Genomic DNA, 26,253 nt, shown 5'->3' with positions numbered 1-26,253 from the left:
GTGAACCTTGGTTTCCACAAGAATATTAAGCAGTAAAACTGTTTTCAACACTGATATTAAGAAATGTTTCTTGAGCACCAAATCATTATATTAGAATGATTTCAGAAGGATCAACTGAAGAGTGAAGTAATGATGCTGAAAATTCTGCTTTGCCATCACAGGGATAAATTACATTTTAAAATATAATAAAATAGAAAACCGTTAATTTTAATTGTACTAATATTTCACAAAATTATTGTTTTTACATTGATCACAAAAATTTAGCCCTGGTGAGCATAAGATACTTCTTTCAAAAACATTAAAAAATCTTACCAACCACAAACTTTTGAACAGTGGTGTATATTTTCTGGTTTTATTTATGGTATATTGTTCTTGACAAGTTGATCTGTTTAAATGTTCATGTTGCCATCATAACAAAGTGTCTGTAGCTTAACAACACTGGTAACAATGGTAATCACATACCTTCATAGAGAACTGATTTGCATATGAATGCAGTATTTTACATATTGTAATATATATATATATATATATATATATCGGTCCGAAAGCTAGTGTATATAACGGTTTCTGGTTTTATTGATGTTATTTTGTTGACAAGTTGAGCAAAGTGCAATAGCAAAGTGTTGTGCTTAACAACACTGATAATCACATACCTTCATGGAGAACGGATTTGCATATGAATAAAGTATTTAACATATTGTATTATAATAAACAAAAAGCAGCATTTAGGTAAATGCTAGGCAAAATTCAGATTGTGTTTGCGGTGTAAGTGGTACCTTTTCTTGTTTAGTGCCGACAAGCAGGTAGGTGGGGCTTTGCTCTTTGGGATGAACCACTAAAGTGAAGTGAGAGGAGAGGAAGCCCCGCCCACCTGCTTCATAATCCTCATCAGAGTCACATGACCTGTCCACTTCTTCCACCCGTGCTTCTCGAACGCGTAGCTGACCCAGTGGGAACTGCCACAAACACATATTTGATATTAGCACAATGGCATCATAAGCAAAAATTTATTTACAAATTACCTGAATATATATTTTTATTTTAACATTTAAAATACACACGGGTGACCTTGGGTGTTTAGAAAGGCGCCATTAAATAAAATTAATTATTATTATTATTACTAAAAGCACTCTGAATTGAAGGAAGCTGAAGATATCCACCTTGTCATCCTGGTTCCGGTAGTAGCAGAAGACTTTCCCAATCAAAGCACACCACACAAGCTTTGAATGACCATGTTTCACCTGTAAAGTAAAATGAAAGTCATCATCAGAAATATGGAGAGAGAAAGAAAAAGCAAAACAAGATCTTAATACCGGGTGTAAACAGGCTCAATATATTAAATATGTGGTTATTTAATCGTCATCACTTCACTGTTTTATACATGTCAAAACTCTTACTGTTATGATATGAAAATAGATTCAGTGACATGCTAGATTAGATGTAGTTCAAATGCTGTAGATTTGACTAGATAAATTATTAGAATTTTTAGTGTTAGTTTGTGGCTAACATCAGAAGCTAATACCTATTTAAGAGTAAAACTAAAAACCAAATTGAATAGTCATTGGGCTAAGCGAGGCTGGATCTTTCCTGTGAGCTCTTACCTTAGTTAGCCAGCCTTGCACCGTGGCCTTAGCTTCTTTATCCATGGAAATTGGTCCACTGGCCTGGACCTTGAGAACATTCTGGAGAACTTTGATCCAGTCCTCCAGGATATTTGGGGAGTCTGCAGCCAAGTAAAAGGTCTTCTTCTCTGTAATTAACTAGAAACAACACACAAATGAGGAAAAACATGGACAGAGATTTAGCCAACAAAACTGGTTAATCATACTATGACTAGGATGGCAGTGATATTAAAATTCTGTCTGATTCTGATAAGCAGATACATATTTTCATGTTATGGCTGATAGCCAATAAATTGCAGATATTAACTTTTACATTTTGAGATTTTTTTTGTCTAAATAAAAACACAAAACAAACAAATAAATACATACATACATAAATGAAGAGGCTCATAACTGATATACTCTTAAATCTTAATAGACCAAAAAACACAAAATAATTTCTACCATAATGGAATGCCCAGTAGAATATATTCCAAGTCAATTAACAACAGTAAAACAGACCCATAATAAATTCAACAACACTTTTTAGATTATGATACTAAATAAAATACTAAAAACGAATAGGTCTGTCTGTCTGCCTGTCCATAACTATGCAATCTAAATATTTGGCTATTAAGTGAACAGAAAATTTCACATTATATGTGAAGATTATAAATCAGTTCGGCCATGATGGAATGTCATGTGGTAACAGTAAAACACATCCAGATGACCTACAATAAATTCTGCAAGACATTTTATGATTATGATATTCAGTTCCTCCCGAACTGTGATTACACTGATACAAGACTGATGAAATTATACATAATGCCCCATTATTATTATTATTACGCCTTTGAAAACCCAATAATGACAGCACTTAAGAGCTGAATATCCCCTCAAAACGCAAGCGAAACTCATGTGATCCTCATATCAGGCTGTTTCTGAAAGCCTGAGGCTGACAGATTTGTTAAAGGCTGTTTAGGTGTATCAGCGTGTGTCTCTCACCTGGAATGTCTGAGCTCCCTCTCCGCGGGCTATATGACACGAAGAGTTCAGCTCCATTTGGCCCTGAGGTTTCCGGATCAAGTCACTCTGAGAGCAGAACAAAGGCATATATCATAAGTGCTGTAACTCTAAACTTCCTTCCCTCACACCATCTCTTAAATACCACCACAGGGTTGTGGAAAAATCTACTCACCGGCGACTTATAGTACAAGATCTCCCCGTTCCTCAGAATGAACCAGCGCCTCTTCCAAGCTTTCACTTGACTGCCCATTTTCAGCAAGTAACCCGTCTTTTCTAGAGTCTCCTATATTGAAAGACACATACAAAGCCTTTAAACATGGACAATCTGTCTTCTAACTCTATCCTTCTAACATGAATTGGATTGAGGTGAATGGGAATGCTAACTGATAGCTGTCTCCAGTATTACAGAGCTCCTTGGACTAATACTAAAATGTAAGAAAAGACTGTACAATGGTTACAAATGTCATCTGAAAAACCTCTGTACTAAAGAATATGCATATACTACCATTCAAAAGTCTTGGGTCAGTATGATTTTTTTTAAAGAAATTAATAAAAGTAATTTTATTCAGCAAGAATGCATTCAATTATGACATCAAAATTGACAGTAAAGACAGTAAAAAAGTTCAAAATTTATTTTCTAGTATAAATATTTATATTTCAAATAATTGCTGGTCTTTTGAACTTTCTATTTATAAAAAAAAATCCTGAAAAAAAAAACATGTATCATGGTTTCCACAAAAATATTAAGCAGCACAACTGTTTCCAACTGCGATGACAAAAAAATTAAAATAATAACTGTGCACCAAGCATGATTTCAGCTTTTAATTTAGCTTTGCCATCAAAGGAATAAATGAAATTTTACAATTTATTAAAATCAAAAACAATATATTTAAACTGCAATAGTATTTACTGGGGCAGGGCAAGTTAACGCGTTATTATCGCGTTAACGCATTAATTGATTAATGCCGAGAATTATTTTTCGCGCATTAACGCAGTTTTTTATTATTATGAAAGTCCGTTGCTCACTGGCTCTGAATACACATTTATGATCGAGCCTCTGGACTCTGAGCATAACTTGTTTTTCTATAACAAACTATAAAATATTTTCTATAAAAATGTTAATGCCCTGGCAGTGGCAAATAGCTTTGGTTTTATATTTAATTTGATTACATTAATGTTAGTTGTAATAAGTTGAGATTTACAAGAAATATTTTAACTGCTGCTATGTAAAAGGAATACTGCTGTAAAAAGCACCTTATTTGTTTAAAGTGTTTGCAAACCAAATGTTATTGCATTTTTATTCATATAGCAGTACTTTAAAATGAAAAAAGTGCACAATATGCTACTTTTGAATTCATTAGTGAATTTTGTGCATAACAATGCGATTAATCGCAGAAAATCATGCGATAAATCGCGATTAAAAAATTTTTTTTAATCGTTGCACAGCACTAGTATTTACCAATGTTGCTGTTTTTCTCCGTATTTTAATCAATTAAATGCAGCCTTTGTGAGCATAAGAAATTTATTTCAAAAACATCTTACAGACCCTACATTTTTGAATGATAATGTAGATGAGAAGACAAATATAGAGGCGGCTCAAATGAGGAGTTCAGAGACGTACCGGTCCGACACTCTCGCATGAGTAGGACGAGGTGCGTTGCACCTTGTGCTCAGGCTCTGAGCAGTCACTGTCCAGTGAATATGCATCCGGAGGAATGGCATAGTCACTCTCTGAACTGATGGAGGACATAGACACACCTGCGGGACAAAAGACATGTCCAAGAGATGAACCTGGATCTTTGAGAATTTCAACAGTTTTTTTTTCTTTTTAAAAACAAAATTTATACACTTAAATTACAGTTAAATAAACTAGTTAATTACATAAAATGGTTTAAAAAAAGTGAAATAAAAAGACGTTGAAAGCCCTAGAGTGGGTTATTTTACAGATTTCCTCACCTCTTTTGACAGCGCGTGGGCTGCCTGGAGTACTGAAACTCTTCTTATCTGGCACCAATGTGGATGTGTGCAGGCTGGCCAATGAGCTGCTGTCGTCTTCTGACCCAGAGTCATCATCTGGCAGAGGGACACTGCTGATCTGAGTTGCTTTCTGAAAGGACAGAAGCGCATTGTAGCAAGGATGAGAAAGACAAGTACATTTTGTATTACTTTAAAGACTTCTCTCAGTCCTTGATATGTAAAATAACAAGTTAGCTTGACACTTGTAAGCTAAGAATTAGTTAAGTCTCATATTGATGATATAATCTTACCCCTTTAAGTGTGGAGTACACAGGCACACTGATGTTCTTATAAATGAGGTGAGTGAAGGGGCCAGTTGTTGAGTGCTGAGTTTGGGTGGATACTGGAGAAACAAAGGAACAACACATGGGCTCTTACATAAACTCTGCAAAGTTGTAAACATTCATAGGGCCTGGGTGGGCACTTCAATATAATTTCATAAGCCCATTCCATTTACAGACACCAGTGAAATATGGCCAAATATGGCGCTTGTACATTTAATTGGCTTATTTGTAATTCAATTCAATTTTATTTTCTTTTTTATAGCAGGTAAACTCCACCATTCAAAAGTTTGGGGTCTGTAAAATTGAAATGTTTTTGAAATTAGTCTGCACTTACTTGATCAAAAATACAGGAAAAACTATTATTACAATTTAAAATAACTGTTTTCTATTATTCAAAATGCAATTTATCAAGCTGGATTCTCAGCAGCCATTACTCCAGTCTTCAGTGTCACATGATCCTTGAAAAATCATTCTAATATGCTGGTTTTGTTATTATCAATGTTGAAAATAATTTATTCGAAACAGAAATCCTGCTAAATTTTAAAATGTCTTTACTGTTCATTTGAATTAATTTAATGCATCCTTGCTGAATAAAAGTATTAATTTTATTCATTGAAAAAAAAAAAATCTTACTGACCCTTACTGACTTGCTGTCCAATGAATTTCCAGTAATTGTCCTGCTGATTATAATTACTTAAGGAGGCATTATAAAAGTAAGTTGCGTGAACTGCCAGCAAGTTGCTGGTGACGGACATACACTGAGTGATCCGTGATTGTTACTGATTGGTTGACTGACCTCTCCCAATAGTCTTGGCTCCAAGATAGACCTCTGAGACTCGCATTCCTGACTTAGCTACCGCATAAATCCGGCTCTCCTGAAAAACACACACAGAAACATGAAAACAGTGATGCTTATTTATCATACAAAATTTGCCAATGTAGTGCTAGGGTGATGTGGGTTGCCAGGGTGTTGCAGTGTGGTTGCTAAATATTTCGAATGGTTTTCTGAGTGTTCTTTTATGTGTTGCTATGCAATCAGGTGGTTGCTTGCTAGCCCAAATCAAAAGAGCCCCATAAGCTCACCCTAAGCATTCTGGGTAGGGCTGCACTACTGCTGAGTAACTACTAATTTGTTTGGAACTAACACTTAATGGTACTTGATTTGATTGCACCATTAGTTCATCACTTTTAAAGTAATATATGTTATAAAGTCTCTTCTGCTGACCAAGTCCACATTTATTTAATCAAGTTACAAGTAATATTGTAGTTACAAGTACAGTAATTCTTGAAATATTATTACAATTTTAAATTACTGTTTTCCATTTAATATCATTTAATGCAATTTATTCCTGTGATGGCATAGCTTTTTTTTCAGCAGCCATTACTCCAGTCTTCAGTGTCACATGATGCTTCAAAAATGATTCTAATATGCTGATTTGGAGTTCAAGAAACATTTCTTATCCTCAATGTTGAAAACAGTTATGCTGCTTAATCTTTTTGTGAAAACCATGATGATTTTTTTCACATTTCTTTGTTAAACAGAAAGTTTAGAAGAACAAGATTTATTTGAAATAGAAATCTTTAGTAACATTCTAAATGTATTCAATCAATTTACATTTCAATCAGTTTAACACGCCCTTGCTAAATAAAAGTATTAATTTTACTTAATTATTTTACTAATCACCAACTTTTAAATGATAGTGTATAGTTCAAACAGCATACTAAAATATGTAATACTAAATATTTTATTAAATATTTTACTTAAAACAGTCATGAGTAATAAATAAATACTAATACAACAAACTGGAAGTGATATATTTTAAGTTATATTTTTGTGGTGATTTATTTTGTGCATACCTTTTAACTAAGTTTAATAATGCTAAAAAAAAGTAGAAATGCACCAGCTGCTCATTTACATTACAATCGGCGCTTGTACCAACTTGATAACTTGTGATAGCAGATCTGTCCTCAACAAGCCACACAATTTGAGGCACAAGCCATAGTATTCTTTCCTGTCTTACCCAAGAGGGAAAGCGGTGCAGAGGTGGTGTAGGTGGTTTAAGAGCTTCTGGGTCCATCATCTCAAACTCCTTGGCCAACCCTTCAAATAAGCCTCCATCAGTGGGCTGGGTTTCCATCTCTGACGCCTCCACCATACCCTCCATGCTTTCTGGAGGCCCTTCATCAATGTCCGTCTCCTCTAGCCCATGTGTGGAAACTGTCCCGGGGACCAGACTGTGGCAGGATGGAGAGGTGCAGTTTCCGATATCAATACTTACGTTGATCTGATGAAGGCGCTCTATGCCGGGCTGTGGCTGACTGTGGTGTTTCTTCACAAGCTGGATGCTGTCACGAGGGGTTAGAGGGGTGCGAACTTTGGGCAGGGTCATGCTGGTGCCCAAGGGTAAAGGCAGAGGAAAGGGGCATGACAGAGGGAGGCGTACTAATGGGGGTGAGAGGGACACAGGAGGAGGGCTCGTCAGAGTGGGGGTAGGCGTGTCGAAGCCACCCGGACCAGGTGTCTCATATGCTGAGGAGGACGAGGAAGAGGATGAGGAAGAAGAGCGAAGGCGCTGGGAACGAAATTTGCTGTTGAGTTCATCAGAAGAGTGATCTCTGTCCGAGGCTCCTCCCAATGCTCTCTCGCGCGTCACTCCAAAAGAAGGCTCCGCCCCCTCTGCGCTCACTTTTACCGAGGTTGTGGTGTCAACGCCATCTTGACTAGACTTATGAGAGTCTCCTTTGTCTTGTAATGTGGGAAGTAAAGATGCACTATGAAAAGCGGAATCACAACCCTCCATGATTTTCCTTTTGCTATCTGCAATTTGCAACAGATATAAACACATATGTGAAACATCCAAAAAGTGCACTTAAAAGCTGAACAATTTTTTTTAGATGATTTAATATTTTATTATTATATGTTTTAGTGATGCCCCAAAATTTAGGCAATTGAAAATATTGGGCCGAAACAGAAAAGACACGAAAAAAATGCACTTTTGGTTTCAGAAAAAATAATTCTGGCAGGCCAAAATCATCAATGGAAACAGTGATGTTTAATGAGTGCACAATAAACTACAACAAGTAAACATGTCAGCAGTGTAGATGCACCTCACAATGACCAAAAATGATGCTACAGTAGCAATGTGTAAAATTTGTTCAGCTAAAATATCAAGAGGCAGCTTTCAATAATAATTTTGGTGCATCACTAATATGTTTTGTTGATTCTAATTATATTTTAAAATGATGTACCATGTGAATATTAACACAGTTGACCTAGAACATTTATGGAAACTGCAAAAAAAATGTTTAAATAATTGGCATAGCATTGATGCTAAAACTGAGTACAATATCAAAATAACGATAAAATCATAAAATAGGAGAAGAAAGAAGAGAAATCTTAAATGTACAGTATCAAAAACAGCCTGGTTAAAGCTGAAGGCAGGAAATGGTCGCTACAATAAACCATATCTGACTGGATAAGTGGACTTTAAAACAATACAAAGTGTAAAATTAAGCACGCGGGCCCTGCCCACGTTGCAAGCGACTATATTAATATAAATATTAATATATAGATTCTTCACAGTACTAAATAAATACATGAATTCGCATAAATATGTATGTGCGCTGTAGTGGTAGAATTTTTGTCACGCATTTCTGAGGTTCTGGGTTCTAATCCACCCTTCGTGTAGTTTTTTTTTCTCTCATTAAAACCAAAGGTGTTCATCAGTGATTGTATATCAATGCAAATTATTATTATTGTTATACTTTATTCTCAGATTATTAATGGTAACAACATCAGCATTGCGTGACTATGAGTATAGTGTGCGTGTAGATTTAAATTTCTGTACAGTCTAATCTCTAATTGTCATGCCATTCGAATTTCATACCAAGAAATTATTTTAACCCAAAAAGCAAACTATGCTCCCTTCAAACTGGTTGTCTTTAAAATACAAATTGTGTAATCCCAGGTTATCTGTAATCAGAAGCACATTTAAAACTGGAATATAATTTAATTTAATTCACACGTGTTTCATATAATCCTTTCTGGATTACAATCCACCACCAAAATGATTTTTTGACATTTAATTATTCTAGCTGCTGTGAGTAAAGGCTAACGATCTGCCACCTGCAGCATCCTCACATGCGATAGCCTAGTAGCCAGGACAACTTCTTTATGTTTACAGAAGTGACGTAATAACGCAGCGGCATGCTCAAATTTCCAGCGAAAACCTACCCCTACCACTCAAATTAGAAAACATTATTATAAGATAACCGTTGTGAATCGGGCTAAAGTAAGGCGATAGTTTTGAACACTGGCTGGTTATGTACTTGCTCAAATAATGATTTTGGATCATTTTTAACCAAAAAAAGTTACGGACAGCAGCTTTAAATAAATCAACTGTTTTACACAATAAAGCAATATTTTAAGACTGTTCCATAAATAAACCTGAAAAAAATGGAATCCGCAGAGCTCTAACAAAACTTCAAACCATGCTGAGGTAGATGATGATGATGATGATGTACCTGTACAGTTGGCTATGGACCCTGTCAATCTCCAGCCCTCCTCCTGGGCAGGCGGTGTCCCAGGGCAGCTGGGAGGATGGAGTGGGCTGGAGGGGACCAGATGGGCATCCACCGCTGGAGACATGGGCCTCTCGAGAAGAGCTGACAGAAAGACAGTGAGATATATACAAACATAATCAAAAGCAAATGGTAAAAGGAAAGAAAACAGGAAAGAAACTACAGTATGTTTACTCTGAAGCTTGTCTTGCAGTATAAGGATCTGCTCGGTCTGCTTCAGGTTTGCCTTCTTCAACTGCTGGTTCTCCGTTTCCATCTACAAGACACAAAAAAGAAATGAGAAATGTAGATGACACGCTCTAATGTTTTTTGATCCACAGCACTTCCATGTTTCAACTCACCTCTCGTAACTTAAATGTGACCCAGTCTTTGATTTTGGCAACTTTTTCTTCAATTATCTTTGCCTCTTGAGCTCGAATCAAGTTCTGCAGATAAAGAGGGCCGTTTTGAACAACATTTCTATGAGTCCTTAAGTGAGAGTTTAATGGACACACATGACCATTTCTTCCTCACTGTGAGGACTTTTCTTTACCTGATTCTCCAGTTGTCCTTCAAGTCTCTTTATGATCATGTCTTTCTCTTGAATTTGACTGTTCAGCTCTTGATAACGCCTGTACAATGAGTTTTCCGATTCACTGGGCTGCATGTTTGCAGACTTCAGTTTCTCCTCCATAATGTGGACCTACAATGGTAATCTTGATTAAGTCCTCAAGATAAATGTGGTTTATATAATTTTTTTAAATAAAAAACAGCTAATTCTAAAGAAAGAGTTGCCATTTGTGCTCCCAATTCGTATTACTTACAGTTGTGGTCAAGATTTGGTGGTCAAAAATTGCATAGTTTTTCCTTCTGGAGCATCAGTGAATTTTTGAACTTTTTGTAATAGTTGCGTATGAGTCCCTCAGTTGTCCTCAGTGTGAAAATATGGATTTCAAGATCATACAGTCATTGTTGGAAAGGGTTCAAATACACAAAATATGCTAGAAAACCAAATAATTTGTGGGACCTGAAGGTTTTTCTGAAGTACAATCAGGCAGTTTAACTCTTCAGGAAAAACAAGGGACTCATGAACAACTATCACAAAAAACAAAACAAAAAACAGCTGTGGATCATCCAGGTAACAGCACAGTACTAAGAAGCAAGCTTATGTAAACTTTTGAACAGTCATTTTTATAAATTCAACTATTTTCTCTTTTGGAGAATATGTAAACATCTTTTATGCAAAATATCTTATTCAGGTCAGTACTAAATAAAAAATAACATGCATTTTGTATGATCCCTCTTATTTTGGTAAAATAATTATAATTTTGACCACAACTGCACATACTTAGTAAAAAGATTCAGTTGATTCAATAAAACATTTTTATATTCATTTAATGTTTGTTTTTCTTCCACCTGAATATTAGCTAATTTAATCAAAAACACTAAAATGTAACTTAAAAAAATTGTATATGTAGTTATTATTTTTCTAAAATGCATTGTATATTTTATAAACCAAAAATATTGACTATTGACTTTAAAACAAATATACTGACCTAAAGTGGTTTGGCATAATACTATTTGCTAGCTAAGGCTGTTATTATACCTTCAACCCTGTAACTTTCAACAGCAAAACATTATGAAAGTACCAGTGTTAGCAAAATGACATTGTAATGGATAAAAACAAGCCAATGTGTGATTTACAGTATTACGAGGCACATTGCAACTGAATGAGTTTATATAGTGTTAATGAAATATCAATAAATATTTTGGCAAACAGGATGCTACTTCCTTAGAATTATCCAAATTATGGAAAATAAACAAAGGTAGGGATAGTGGTACAACAACTATACTGTACCTGTTTTTCAGCGTTCTCTGCCCGCTGGTCAGCCTCTATCACTCTCTGTTCCAACTCCTGCATCTATAGAAATAAACAGAGATTCATGGATTGTTCTTTTGATGCTAGGATGTGTGTGTGTGTTGGTTATATAAACTATGAATGTATGATAAACTATTAGAATAATCTACTGTATATCTGGCTTTGAGTGTCGTTATCTATCATGCTTAAGTGATTTTGATCATAATCCGGCACTAAATACTGAGGGCATGTTGTACTGGTGTGGGTTTGAGCACGCTCATCCCACAACCCACTGCGGTTTTCAACAAGACCACCATAATGGCCTGACAGTACAGGGAAAAGGTTAGGGCATATACGTAAACAAGCCACCCCACTCCCAAGTTGGGAAGTTAGGACAAGTTTCCTGCATCAAGTAATGCGTCTGCACATACTGAAAGCGAAATGTCTCGTTGCTTGTCATGGCAAAAACACACACACACACACACACACATATATACATATACATATACATATACATATACATATACAGTGGGTACGGAAAGTATTCAGGCCCCCTTAAATTTTTCACTCTTTGTTATATTGCAGCCATTTGGAGAGACCTAAAAATGGCTGTCCACCAACGTTTACCGTCCAACCTGACAGAACTGGAGAGGATTTGCAAGGAGGAATGGCAGAGGATCCCCAATTCCAGGTGTGAAAAACTTGTTGCATTTTTCCCAAAAAGACTCATGGCTGTATTAGATCAAATGGGTGCTTCTACTAAATACTGAGCATTTTTCAGTTTTTCTTTTTTAATAAATTTGCAAAAATGTCAACAATTCTGTGTTTTTCTGTCAATATGGGGTGCTGTGTGTACATTAATGAGGAAAAAAAATTAACTTAAATGATTTTAGCAAATGGCTGCAATATAACAAAGAGTGAAAAATTTAAGGGGGTCTGAATACTTTCCGTACCCACTGTATGTCCCGGCCATGACATGCCTTGTGCTCAATGTTTCATGAGCTCAGTGACCCAGTAAAAAGGAGGACAAGCATTCTTATGGATTCCCACTGTATGACCCTTTGTTCTTTCCCTTTTTCTTTCCACCCTTTCTCATTCCTCAAGCCAAAAGTACAGGGATTCCCAGGAGGCACGCACTCCATGTGAGCATTCCCTGAGTGTCGGGGCCAGAAGAGCAGCCTGTGGGGTCATTGTGTGGAGGTGTGACTCTTCACCTAAGGGTCAGCAAATGTACAGAAATGAATAGACGACACGGTGACAAATATGAACAAGGACATGCCTTCGCTGACATTTCATCAGTCCGCATTACTATGGGAATAGTGTCCACTCACCCAAGCTCAGCACTGACCTCAGGCTAGCCTTACCCACTCAGCAATGATTCACTGAGCATTAAGAGCTATTCAACAACTATGTCGTAAAGTTTACTGGTGGTAAGTGGAGAGTGTTGAGCTACTGGCCTCAACTACAATGACACAAACAGATGCAGTGAAATTCCAAGATAAGGTAGTATAGCCTTTAGTCAGATTAGAGTTCACATTTAATTTCAACTACATGAAAATGATGGTGTAAAAAACTGTTAAATTATTAATTGGAAAAAATTACATAAGAAATTATTTTACAATGTATACAGAAATCTGTTGTCGCCTTTATTTCTACAGCAATTTATACAATACAAATTGTTTCAAAGCAGCTTTACAGGGATAAACAGGAAAATAATGATTCAATGATGCATACAGAGATCATTTCTGCTGTAAAGCAGCTCTAAAAAAGACAGTTGCGTCATTGTTCAAATGAGGTCAGTTAAGTGTTGATTCTATTCCATTCAATAACTGTGTGCGGATACAGATTTTAGAGTTGTGTAGTTTAAATTAGTTCATTATGTCGCATCTAATTTATGCAACCCCCGTTTTCCTACAATATTGTACTTAGAATTAGTGCAATAGCCAATTTACCAAAACTGAAATGAAAGTTTTCATTTAGCCGAAAACTGAAAACAAAAGCAAAAATAAAGTTTGGGTAATTCAATTTGTGTAACTGGGTAATTGGCAACTGGTAAACCAGCCGTAGTTAGCAATGAGTCACCTCTCGACATTTCATCAGAACAAATTTTACATATTGCTATGCTGTCATCATTTTTGGTCACGGTGAAATGCGTTCATACTGATAACATGTTTACCAATTGTAGATTATCCATATTGTGTGCACAGAGTAGGGCTGGGCAAAAAATCGAATGCGATTTTCATGCGAATCTCGTCAAATCTTCATGCGAAAATCGCATGCGATTCATTGCCGATTTTGAACGCGATTTTGTGTAGCTTGTCAGTGAACTACGGCTCTGTGTTGTAAATGCCGCTCCATCTGAAAGCACGTGCTGGAGATTTACTACTAATCACCCGAAGCGGCTTTACTGATGAGATGCGCATGAAAATCGCATTCGATTTTTTGCACAGCCCTAGCACAGAGTTTAAATGCGTTATTGGAGAAGCACTAAAAAATGTCAATGTTTAGGTAAATGGTTTCACCCCGAACTAATTCAGCCAAAATTTTGATGCATCACTAGTAGAACGATGTGTTTTCAGTGTTTCTTTGGCTAAACAATCAATGCCAAAGTACTGTAGGACATATTAAGTATATACACAGATTTAAAGTTGGAACTAGCATGATCTTTAACATGATCATAGCATAGCAAAACAGCAGTTCTCAGAATTTCTTTGGCTCCGTAACTGTGTTGTCATGTCAGAATTAAATACCGCATCTACAAAAGTCTTTAAAACTACTGAGTTAGCAAGATAACTAGGTGTTTTCGATGTTTCTTGGCCTGAATGATCAATACGTAAATGGAAACTTCACAACTGGAATGGACAACACTTCTGTTCCTCACAGCTTGTTTTCTTTCATGTCAAATTAAACATGGAATCATTCCGACTCAAGTTTACAGACTTAAACACTGCATTAGCATGAATTTTGTAGCACTAGTTTAAAAAGCATCACTCAAACAGCTCAAATAATTGGCTTAACATTGAGCTTAAGGTTAAGGCCAATGCCAAGACTGTCGACTGGGATGACAGGCCACAGGTTAAACAGATGGGGGCAGGGCAGCTGCTCAGGCATCAGACAACCAGGTATGTGAAATATTTAACAACTGTTCTCTTGCAGTTGCTATTTGAAAAAAGCTTGCAAAGAAGCTTTCCTCCTTGGTTGAACTCCAGAACTTCCTTAACCAGCTGACTTCACTGCTTCAGAATATGGAATCAGAGAATGTGAACTATGCATTAATGACTGTGGAAATCACCAGCATAGCATCCATCTGCTATCGATCTCTTATTACAACATAACATTTTTTACAGTAAAGCTGAGGTTCTTCAACATCTTTATAAACTAATGAGAGTGTGAAGAAGCGTTTTTTTTTTTAAATAAGTGCCCACTGTTGAAGAAACATCAAACTACTGCCTGAAAACGTAATGATTAACCATATTAGACACAGACACCAAAAGTCTGAAACTACCAATGGCTCAATAATTAATTAGAGAACTATGCAAGAAAATAAACACTAATGAAGAAGGGATGGTGTATTTAAAAATGGAGCAAGATGATAGAATGGAGATTGGGTGAGTTTGAGAAAGCGAGTGATAGCAAGAAAGTATTATTGCTATTGCAAGCTAATCCTCCTGTCTGGCAGCTCATTAGAAACGAGACTGTTCTACAGAGAGCATGAAGAACTAGGCCAAATACAACATGAGGACCAACTTACTGAATCTTCTACATCTACTTTCCCATTTTAAATACAAACACATGTGGCACTCACATAAAGACTAGATCATTTCTGAGTGAAGTCACATCAACACGATCAGAACTGAAATACAACTACATCTGACACTTTCAACTGAAGCAAATAAAAAGACATTAGTAACAATGTTCAGAATGGAAAACATGCATAGCCTACCGCTTACTGCACATTTTAATGTAAATACTGCCAATTAAAATCAGTGTGTGAAACAGTATGTATTATGCAACAATACATTTCAAATTTATATGCTTTGTTGCATGAGGTTAGTTGCTATTTTGCTACATGTTCTTGTGGTTCCATCAGCCAATCAGTGTTGCCATGACATAATTTCCTGCAGCTCCAGCATGAAAATGCTGCGTTCCATTTGTACTCTGAAGTCAAAAATTCTGAGTTCCCAGTAGGAACTTTGCAATATGCCCCTTCAAGTCAGAGTTCCAACTTTGAAACTCAGAGGAACCGCAACAACCCAGACTTCAGAATCCAATATGGCGGCTCAGCGCATCAACATAAGTGAAACAGAAGTAACATATTGTGTTTTAGCACTTCTGTTTGTCTGTGTCTCAAACACAGTGGTGCACTATTTTGTAATTTTGGTGGATATTACTTAAGTCACTCTCATTCAAGCACACTGCATTATGGGTTACAGTGTTTACTGCAGTGTGCTCTGCTGTATTCTGTAAGGATTGGCAAAAAAAAATTTGTACATCACATTGGTATTCTCTTAATACAGAAAATGCATATACTTTGCACAGTACACATTATATTGTGCAGAAACAGTATGCATAGTATGGTAGCTCTTTGAACATAGTTTACGTGCTCTCACACACTTTTTTTTTTTTATCTCATTCTACAATGGGACACAATTTTCAACTAAAGGGCATGTGTACGTGAACAGAATGGAAAAAAAGTATTCCCTGACGTCAGAATGAGAGATCACACCCCTCACACAATTCTGGGTCAAGCTTTTCCTCTGCAAAGTGGGTCAATGTGTAAAACACTCCTAAAGCCGCCCAAAGAAGCAGATGTGAAATGTTTGAATCTTTCTAAACAGGCACCAGCAGCAACCCCTCAACACTTTCTTTTGTCCTCTTCAACAAAACAAGCAGAAACCCATGAGACACTGAGCCCCGATATCCAGCGCGAGAGAGAGGCTGGAAAGAATGGGAGAGCAGGAGAGTGTGGAGGTCAGGGTGAGCGAAAGGCTGTTAGAGCGATGACCAGAGTGGGAAGAAACCTGATGAAGGACGATTGGGAGCCGTCAAGACTTAATGTCCTTGTGGTCTGCGTGTTTGGACAGTAAACACCCTAATGGCACCACCACAGATATAAAAAAAAAAAAAAAAACACAACAACAGACCTACCTCTTGGACCGAAAAGAAAAACAAAATTGATGTTGTAGCTTTTGGATGGACTTATTAACATCAAGAAGAGCATATACACACATGGTTTACAGACCGATCTGATAATGTTTATATGTGAGGAGATGTTTATTCCACAGTGTGTTTATCGAGACAACCCTGATAGCACATCACGTACATGTCTATTTGACGTCTACATTTACATCTGCAAGATGTATTTTTTAGTGTTTGCTCATCTGCAATACATCTATAGGACGTTTCCTATTAGATGTAAAATAGACGTTTAGAAGATGTCTTTAAGATGTTTATGATTTAGAATGTATGTAAAACTGACGTTTGAAAGATGTCTATCAGATGTTTGTACACAGCAGATGCTTTCCAGATGAAGCAATCTCTAACAGACATCTTGCAGACGTATGTGTGCTACCTGGGAAAGTTATGCATGAAAAATGGTTAGGTGTTCAGATTCTTCACTAAATGGTTTTATGGATAAAAAGGTTTGAGGTTGACTAGCGCAAAACCTCAAAAATTCTAAGGTCCGAAACATACTTTACATAAATACATGAACGCAGATGTTTCTAGCAATGCTAGCTCACTTTTGTGGGTTGCTGTGTTCCGAAATATGTCTGACTACAATTCACGCAAATATGCTTTGCATTCTCAGTGTTGCCACAAGGGGCGCTACAGCAGGTATTAGCCTAAATGTCTTCTTTTACAGTCAGTTTTTTCTTTCAGGTCAACTGCTATCATGGCAGACCAACTTTTTAAAAAGAATCTTGCTAAGCAAGTTAGTTAAAGTCAAAAAGTTTATAGTGACCTGAATAATACTACATTATGTTTGAAAGGAATTATTTCGCCCCCCTGGAGTAGAAAGGTTTGTTACCTCCAAACAGAGTATGCTCAAGCAACATTATGCATAGCAACATGGTAGCAACCACTTAGAACATCTTAGCAGCCGCATAGTAATACTCTGCAATAGGTATGAACCGATACCACTTCTTTCAGAACGAGGCAGATACAGATACTTTTATTTTTAGTACTTGCCGGCACAGAGTACCAATACCTGTATTTTCATGCCATTTGTAATTTTTAAAAATACTGAGTACAGAAACCAAAAGAATATGAATATTGTAATTTGGCTTAGTTCATTTAGCAAATAGATATTTCCTTCAATTATTTTCACACTTAATTTTGCCCATTTGTACAAGCTTTTGTTACCGTCACTGTTCATTTTATTGCTCTATCTTATTTTCTTTATTAAATCTTGAATTTAATAGCACATTACAGCTGCTCCATTGCAACGGCTCAGTACTGTAATCACAATATGTTTTCTTGTAAAAACGCAGGGAACGTTATACATAAATTTTGTAACAGTGATAAACATATTTTCTGAAATATAATAGTATAATAAATATAATAGTCAAGTTTTTTATAATCTGAAATGGGCTGCGACTTATATTCCAAAGCCACTCATATAATGCTATTAGCGTAAAGCAAGCAAAATATGCACAACACATGCACACATTTGTATTGGTGCTGAACAAGAGAGACATGTACAGGTTGCTAGTTTCACTTTAGCTTTAAATGAAGTTGTGTATGCTTGACGTTTAAAATAAATGTTGTTTATAGTGAATGCCCCTATAAGTTTTGCTGCCACCTCACTCAATCCAATCAGCATATTCAGCTTGCTCACATCAGCTACAGGCATGAATATTGAATGTTTAACATTATATTAATTACATACATGTACTTCATAAATATCCTTAATCTCCAATAACTCTATTCTGCTCTCTGTCATTCTGTTGTCTGTGTTTCTTTGTCTAGACACAGCACTGTTCACAAGCTGTGTGGTATCGGCTTTTGGTAACGGAGCATTTTAATAAGTATGAGTACAGGAGCGCAGTATCAGACCCGATACGATACCAGTATCGGTGCATCCCAACTCTGCAACCACCCACAACACCCTACCAAAGCAGCCACAAACAAGCAACACCATTTTCTTATATAATATGAAAATAGTTACTTTTGCTAATCTGGTAATTAATAAAGGAATCCATCCCTCGTCTATCAAACACACACACACCGACACACACACACCTGTATATCCACTCAAGCATTCACACGAGTCAGTGGTTTCCCCCTGACTTTCCTTGCAGGGCCGCCTGCCAAGTTTGACAGTTAACCTTTTCTTGCAAGACGAAACGCTGAGGTCAATGCAGCATGACCAAACCGTAAAGAAGGAAGGAGAGAGAGAACGGAGGAGAAACTAAGTAACTTGTTCCACTGTGACTGAAGAAAAAGACTTTTTAAAAGAAGTAAACGAGAAAAAGAATCAGCAGTATCACCAGTACAAAAAAGTACTTTGGTGGTACCATAGCACAGTGATGTATCAAGTGGTAATACCACGGTGCTTTGATATATCATGGTACTGAATGATTACAGTGTTCAAGAAACATGGTATTTACATGGTGCAACCAAGGCACTTCAAAATACCATGGTAAATGTCAAAAAAATAAAAAGGTAGTATTATGTTTTGGTTTCTTGTTAATTAGTAGAGGAGTCCATGTGCAAGTCATGAGATGCAACCCTGCAGCAAACCATGTTTACTACATTATCTGGCTTTAAACAGCATGTGATGTTCACTGTCAAATAAAATGGCTTTGTTACAGTCTAATTCAAGGGGAAGGGGATTGATATTTGTTTTGGCTAGATGAACTTGTGCATACATAAGCAGTGCAAAATGTACATAAAATAAACCAATATGCGTAACTGGAATGCAGTGGGCGAATGGTAGACCCTGTGTTACCCATAATACCCCTCATTTACCCTCTCAGCAAGTAGGTGGCGGATATTTCCCGCTTGCAGACGAAACCTCATGAGCTGCGTCTCGAGGGCGATGCATCTCTTCTGCCAGTCCTCACTGCTGTTGTGCACTGCTGCCGTGGATACACCCTCCATCACCTCTGCCATCTGTGCCTGTGTGCCAGGCTGCCAACCTGCAGGTAACAGTGATGGACATTTGTCAGGTGGAGTGAAAACACAATTAACTTTTACATGCATGCATGACAAATAGAGGACAGGGTTAACAGGTTTGCCCTGAAGCCTGCAATGGAGGGGTGGGACCTTGGACCCAGGCTTAGAGGAAAAAAATACATAAATGAACCACTGTCTACTGAAATTAGATTGTCCATTGGACAGTGCAACTAGAAAAAGACTGAAAGCCCATCGAAACCAAAGCCAGACCTTAATAGTAGTGACCAATTGACAGGCCGGACCAATTAATCTGACAATTTTTGAAAAGACTGACACTGGCTTATAATTGTCCTTGTATCAATTCCAAAATCTACCAACAGCCTTGTCCACAGAAAATTTATATTTTCTGTTTCCAATGCTTCATTTCCAGGGTTCAACTTCCCACAACTTTTGACCAATGAACTGCCAAGACCTTTTCATTAAAAGTCAAAAGTCACCTTGTAAAGCCATTTCTGATTATTGTATAAGTATTTGAAAATACATTTTATAGAGATTGCACTGAAGGAGGGCCATTTATAGCCTAAGAAACATAAGAGTTGAGCATAACTGGAATAATTTCCAGTCCTTTCCAGGACTGACATCCCAATTTTTAAAATTACCTGATATTCCTATTTTCCATGATCTGGATTTTAGCACAGCTGTGTAGATAGTATCTGCATGGAAGCATGTTTCTGCATCAGAGTAAAAACTAAAAAGAGGGACTGTGCGATAAAGTTTAAAATAATTTATAAGATCATAATAAGATGATAATTTATATTTTTGAGAAATGAGGTCACAATTAGAAATAAATAATTGTTAGATATTGTTAATTATTAGATATAAGGTTGCAATTATGAGAAACAGTCACAATTGAAATATGTCATATTGTGAGTTACAAAGTTACAATTATGATAAATAAATTCACAGATATTTTGAGATAAAGTCACATTGTGATACAAAGTCATATTTAGGAGAAATTAAGTCAATTACAAGACATATGTTCGCAAAAAAATGCCAAATTATACTGTTAGCTGTAAAGTTGCATATGCTGTCATATTGTGAGATACAAAGTTAAAATTATGAGAAATAATCACAATTTTGAGATATACAATCATATTGCGAGATACAAAGTTGTATTTACAAAAAATTAAGTTGCAATTACAAGACATACTTTCGCAATAACACCAAATAAAAATTACAATGCCAAAGTCACAATTATGAGAAATAAAGTTGCACTTACAGAAATAAAGGTGAAATTTATAGATGTATATATATGGTCATACTGTGTGATAGCATAGACTGTAAAAAAAGATGGGTTAGGGTTAGGGTTAACCCTAACGACGCGTCTCCTATTCCTTCCACTATAGAAAAGTGAAGCCAAAGCATCTCAGTATGGCTGCTGCCATCTTGAGTAAATTACATCATTTGGAGCCCGAGTTTGCGCAGTAGAGATTCGTTTGGAGCCAGAGTCTGCGCAATAGTGTCGTGAGGTGGAGCCGCGGTATCAAACTCCCGCCCAAACTCCCGCAGACCCAATCAACCATAACGACACGCCTCGTTTTTATAGCATCAAATTACTAGCTAAAATCAAACTTATCACAAAAACGAACAATTGAACATATATCAGCGTGATAACAACTACCTTTAATGACCAAAACTATCTTTTGGAAAATTGTATTGGAAGTGGAATTAATTTTTTTATTTTGACTCAAGTCCCATTCGTTTACATGGAGAGGGCGGGGTTTATGACCTGTACTGCAGCCAGCCACCAGGGGGTGATCAAAGAACCCGCAGCTTCACTTTTCAGGATGTGTGAGACACACCCGTGTGATAGAGTCACAAATTACAAGATAAAGTCGCAATTCCCTTGTTATTTTTTTCATTTCAAGGCACAAAGGGGCTTCTATTCATCACCATTTAGTTGTATTATGCCTGCATTACATCGGCCACCCTGCTCTCTAAAAATTGGAATGGGTATTGGCCATTAAAAACGCCATATTGGTGGACCATTACTTAATAGTGTAACTGACAGGAACTTTGTTTTAGTTTTTGTATGTTTCAGGGACTGGAGTTTAATTCACTTAGACAGTCTAATGAAACAGAGGCCAATATCTTGGTGATCTAAGACTGACATTTACCATAAGATGAGAACCTACTGTTGACATCACAGGTCTGGTGGTAAACGCTCTGGGCCAGGGGTTTCTTTTCACCTCTCTTTTATTGTTTCCCTTCTTTCAAATGAGCTCACTTTTTAGTGATCACCTAGGTAACCACTGAAAAGCAAACTTGAGCTGTGAGCTGCTCATAGAGATGACACAGTTTAACAAAGGCTACCTTCTCGCTCTCTACATACACATTGTAGACACTAATATGCACATGCATATATCGTGTGAAGGCTGTAGGGATGGGGTAAGTCCAGCTATGCATGTGTAGACAGTTTACCCAGTGGCCTAAGCAATCCCTACCCTATATTCAGCCACCTAAATATCCCTGCTCAAGCAATCCCTTCTTAATTACAGGCCCATGGAGAAACAGGATCCTGGCCCACACAATGGAGTCTTTCTGCATGACAGTCCCATTACCAATATGAGGGAGGGGGGGTCTCTCTCTTCCCCTGAAAAAGGGATAAAGAATGTGGAGGCTGAAAGGAGACAAGCTCTTGAATAGTGGAAAGCACTGGTTTTTACCTGTACAAAGCTGTAAGCATTTTTACCTGTACAAAGCCAACAGGCGACCATTTGTAGCTCACATTTTAAAAGTTTGTAACTTCTGTGAAGCTATAGCGGGTCAGTTATTTTGTCCTATCTATTAACTTATTCAAAAATACATTGGAAATGCAAATTATAAATACAATTAAGTAAAAAATATTGACTTTACAACTGCCTGGTGCTACAACAGCCCTGACTTTATAATTAAGAAAAAAAAATGGCATCATTTAAATAACCAACTTCTTCAAAAGAAACCATGTTTGGCATAATCTTGTATTTCTTCGGGGAAAACATATATAAAAAAAAACAAAAAAAAACAATCAATGCTCATTAATATCTGCCAAATCATTGTCATGTAGTGCACCCAAAATGCAGAAACATGCAGAAAAAAACTAATATGGCAAATTATATGATAGAGAGGCTGATGACAGTGTATCAATAGTCTGATAATCTGATCTTTATATGACAAGGCAAGATTAGCTCAGGTTTCAAAAAGTCATGTGGTGCAACTCCTCAAAAAGGTAGTGATATTTATGGATAAATAAATTAATTTTTTTTTTTTTTTAATTATTAATTAATTTATGTATTTTATCTTGAAAATATATTTTAAAACTTTTTTTATTTTTATTATAAGAAAATGAATAAGTCTGAAATTTGTTACTACTTTTTATTTGATGGTTTCACCACATGACAAACATGAAGTTTTTTATATAAACCATAAATATAAAGAGTACATTTCTGAGAACTTGCCATGTAAGTTTTAAACAAAGTTTTTATTATTATTTTTTCTTTTATTTATCATAGACTCTCTTATGTCACTGACCCTAGCAAGATTTTCACAACTGCTATGACAAAGGCTCTCAGGATCCTGTGGTGTATCTAATCAAAGCGCCGGGGTGTATGAGCTGTAGATCATCTTGTTACTGGAGTTTAAATGTAGCCTGTCATAAACGCACACCAACCTCGAAGTCAGAAAATGGCTAAAGATAACATCTCTATTCAGACGGTGGGAAAAATAAAACTACAAGATACAATGCAAATAGTGGGACAACAAAATAAAAGAGAACATTAAAAAAATTCATGTCCCAACAATACATGTTTTTGACAGACTACAAAGCCATAACAGTAAACTTCTGGACAATTTAACGGCCCTTGTAACAGACAATAAAGGAAAGCTATGCTGTACCCAGCTATGGGTCCGGACCCCTGTACATTTTTCATGTTCAAAAATAAAATTTGTTCTCTGAATGACTAATTTGCTATTTAAAATTCCTCATACGAGTGTCTGCATGTATATTTGAGTTTAGACAGTTTGCAAGAATGTTTAGCGTCCGTGGTATGAAAATGATCACTGCGAAACCGGAGTAAACAAGGCTCGAGAGAGTTGTGAGTGATGGCACAGGCGCAGCCTCTGCCGTGTTGCCAGATCTAACTATTGTAAGCGTCTCTGGACTTGTCTTTTTTTCCACTTAATTAAACATTTTAGAAAGTTAATAAAGTGGGAAGTTATCTTTATCTTATTAGCAAAATATTTGAACTAATTTCGGTTAATTTTTTATTTGTTTTTCAGTTTTTATTTGTTTTCATAGAAATATCTGGCAACACTGCATCGCCGGCACTTAAACTGACAGTAATCAAAAAAGCCCACAGACAGGTTTTTGCTGACACAATACCACATTTGGTAAGGCAAACGCAAAAAAAAACATCATGATATTATCGTATGTGATATTATTATCAACGCTATCAAAAATAGGTTACAGAATGAAATGAAATATGCAAACACTAGCCATAGTAAAGTATTACCAAATTTTGATGCAATAAATATGGTATAATTTAACAATGTTCATTCCTCCAAAACAGAGAAAACTTCTTTCACAAACATACATGTCTGTCTCTTTTGAAGTGTTTAGTGTATATAATGAGTTGTATTTGTAGGAGTTATTATACCACAATTCCACACCAGACTCACTAATTTTCAAACCCTGGTTATGGCCATGGCTGTGGCGTTGGAAGTGAAACGGTAAATGAGACAGTCTGACACCAGAAGTCTCCGGCACGGCAGACATTCAAACTGCAGAGCGGCACAACTGCACTATGTCGCACTCTGCAATTAGCATGGTCTTAACTACAGCCCTACTGAAAAATTACAGAAGCGGCGCACAGAGAGATTCCACAAGCTGACCAAAACGCTATAACTCTCTGTCCAGTTATGTACGGGTTTGGGAAACAGAGCCTGGAAGAGGCAGGAATGGCCAGTAACAGACAATAAAGGAAAGCTATGCTGTACCCAGCTATGGGTCCGGACCCCTGTACATTTTTCATGTTCAAAAATAAAATTTGTTCTCTGAATGACTAATTTGCTATTTAAAATTCCTCATACGAGTGTCTGCATGTATATTTGAGTTTAGACAGTTTGCAAGAATGTTTAGCGTCCGTGGTATGAAAATGATCACTGCGAAACCGGAGTAAACAAGGCTCGAGAGAGTTGTGAGTGATGGCACAGGCGCAGCCTCTGCCGTGTTGCCAGATCTAACTATTGTAAGCGTCTCTGGACTTGTCTTTTTTTCCACTTAATTAAACATTTTAGAAAGTTAATAAAGTGGGAAGTTATCTTTATCTTATTAGCAAAATATTTGAACTAATTTCGGTTAATTTTTTATTTGTTTTTCAGTTTTTATTTGTTTTCATAGAAATATCTGGCAACACTGCATCGCCGGCACTTAAACTGACAGTAATCAAAAAAGCCCACAGACAGGTTTTTGCTGACACAATACCACATTTGGTAAGGCAAACGCAAAAAAAAACATCATGATATTATCGTATGTGATATTATTATCAACGCTATCAAAAATAGGTTACAGAATGAAATGAAATATGCAAACACTAGCCATAGTAAAGTATTACCAAATTTTGATGCAATAAATATGGTATAATTTAACAATGTTCATTCCTCCAAAACAGAGAAAACTTCTTTCACAAACATACATGTCTGTCTCTTTTGAAGTGTTTAGTGTATATAATGAGTTGTATTTGTAGGAGTTATTATACCACAATTCCACACCAGACTCACTAATTTTCAAACCCTGGTTATGGCCATGGCTGTGGCGTTGGAAGTGAAACGGTAAATGAGACAGTCTGACACCAGAAGTCTCCGGCACGGCAGACATTCAAACTGCAGAGCGGCATCTTTCCCCATATGCCTTGATTAGGACATATTCAATATGCACAATTATATAGATAAGATTTATCAAATATTTACAATAATATAAAACTAACAATTCTGTTAATATAACAATAACTATCGCAATTTCACAATAGTTTCACCATCACTGTCACAACTGGAAATATGAAAGTGTTAAGTCAAAGATGTGTAATAGCTCATAGTTGGTAAGTTAATTTCCATGAATCAGTTTAAACTTTTTTAAACTTAATTTGATTCTTGTTTAAACTTTGATTCTCGTTTTATTTACCTCATCACTCAAAAATGTTCACAGAAGTCTCTTATTACAGTAATAAACAGTTTATATATTTTTTAATTATCAATTTTATGCAGACTACCAATACTAAATATCACTCTTAATCCGTATGTTAATTTAGTGAAAAAAATGTAATGTGAAAAATGCCTTAAAAATGTTTTTAATGTTATTTTTATTTTAAACTTCATTATCATCTTTTAATATTTCATGTAAATGTAATATTTTAGTTTTATTTTAACATATTTAACATTTGATTTTCTTCTTTAGTATCTTTTTTTTTTTATTATGGACGTTTGGTCGAATTTAAAGGCACAATATGTAAGATTTTTTTATTAAAATATCCAAAAACCACTAGAACAGTGTTATATATTTTGCTGACTTGTGTACTTACATTATCCCAAATGTTTTGAAGAATGTTTAAATCCAGAGAAATAAGCAATTTTAACTAGTGATACAGACCGTGTCCATAGTGACATTGTGTCGCCTGCCAATGACGTCAAAACCCCTCGTTTTGTTTTGTAGAAAACATGGAAACACCAAAGAAGCTTTAATATGTTGTGCGTTTTA

The 26,253-nt window shown here is 36.3% G+C and overlaps 1 protein-coding gene across 1 annotated transcript in view; it reads right to left on the bottom strand.

Moving 5' to 3' along the window:
• LOC107741858 (pleckstrin homology domain-containing family H member 1-like) overlaps nt 1-26,253 on the bottom strand; it is a 45,835-nt gene that overhangs the window by 14,807 nt on the left and 4,775 nt on the right. The window contains exons 2-17 of the mRNA XM_016554665.1: nt 19,317-19,486; nt 11,346-11,408; nt 10,041-10,190; nt 9,850-9,933; nt 9,683-9,764; nt 9,452-9,592; nt 6,949-7,745; nt 5,724-5,802; nt 4,895-4,986; nt 4,584-4,734; nt 4,249-4,385; nt 2,800-2,910; nt 2,607-2,693; nt 1,602-1,760; nt 1,161-1,241; nt 777-956 (exon numbers count right to left, since the gene is read on the bottom strand). Of these exons, the coding sequence (XP_016410151.1) occupies nt 777-956; nt 1,161-1,241; nt 1,602-1,760; nt 2,607-2,693; nt 2,800-2,910; nt 4,249-4,385; nt 4,584-4,734; nt 4,895-4,986; nt 5,724-5,802; nt 6,949-7,745; nt 9,452-9,592; nt 9,683-9,764; nt 9,850-9,933; nt 10,041-10,190; nt 11,346-11,408; nt 19,317-19,460 (2,538 nt within the window). The 5' untranslated portion in view covers nt 19,461-19,486. The remainder of the gene's footprint in view (nt 1-776; nt 957-1,160; nt 1,242-1,601; nt 1,761-2,606; nt 2,694-2,799; nt 2,911-4,248; nt 4,386-4,583; nt 4,735-4,894; nt 4,987-5,723; nt 5,803-6,948; nt 7,746-9,451; nt 9,593-9,682; nt 9,765-9,849; nt 9,934-10,040; nt 10,191-11,345; nt 11,409-19,316; nt 19,487-26,253) is intronic.

Source organism: Sinocyclocheilus rhinocerous, unplaced genomic scaffold (assembly GCF_001515625.1).
Source record: "Sinocyclocheilus rhinocerous isolate Xijiao unplaced genomic scaffold, SAMN03320098_v1.1 scaffold1157, whole genome shotgun sequence".
Lineage (NCBI taxonomy): Eukaryota > Metazoa > Chordata > Actinopteri > Cypriniformes > Cyprinidae > Sinocyclocheilus > Sinocyclocheilus rhinocerous.
Note: the sequence above shows the minus strand (reverse complement) of the source record. Positions and strands in the feature narration are given on the sequence as shown.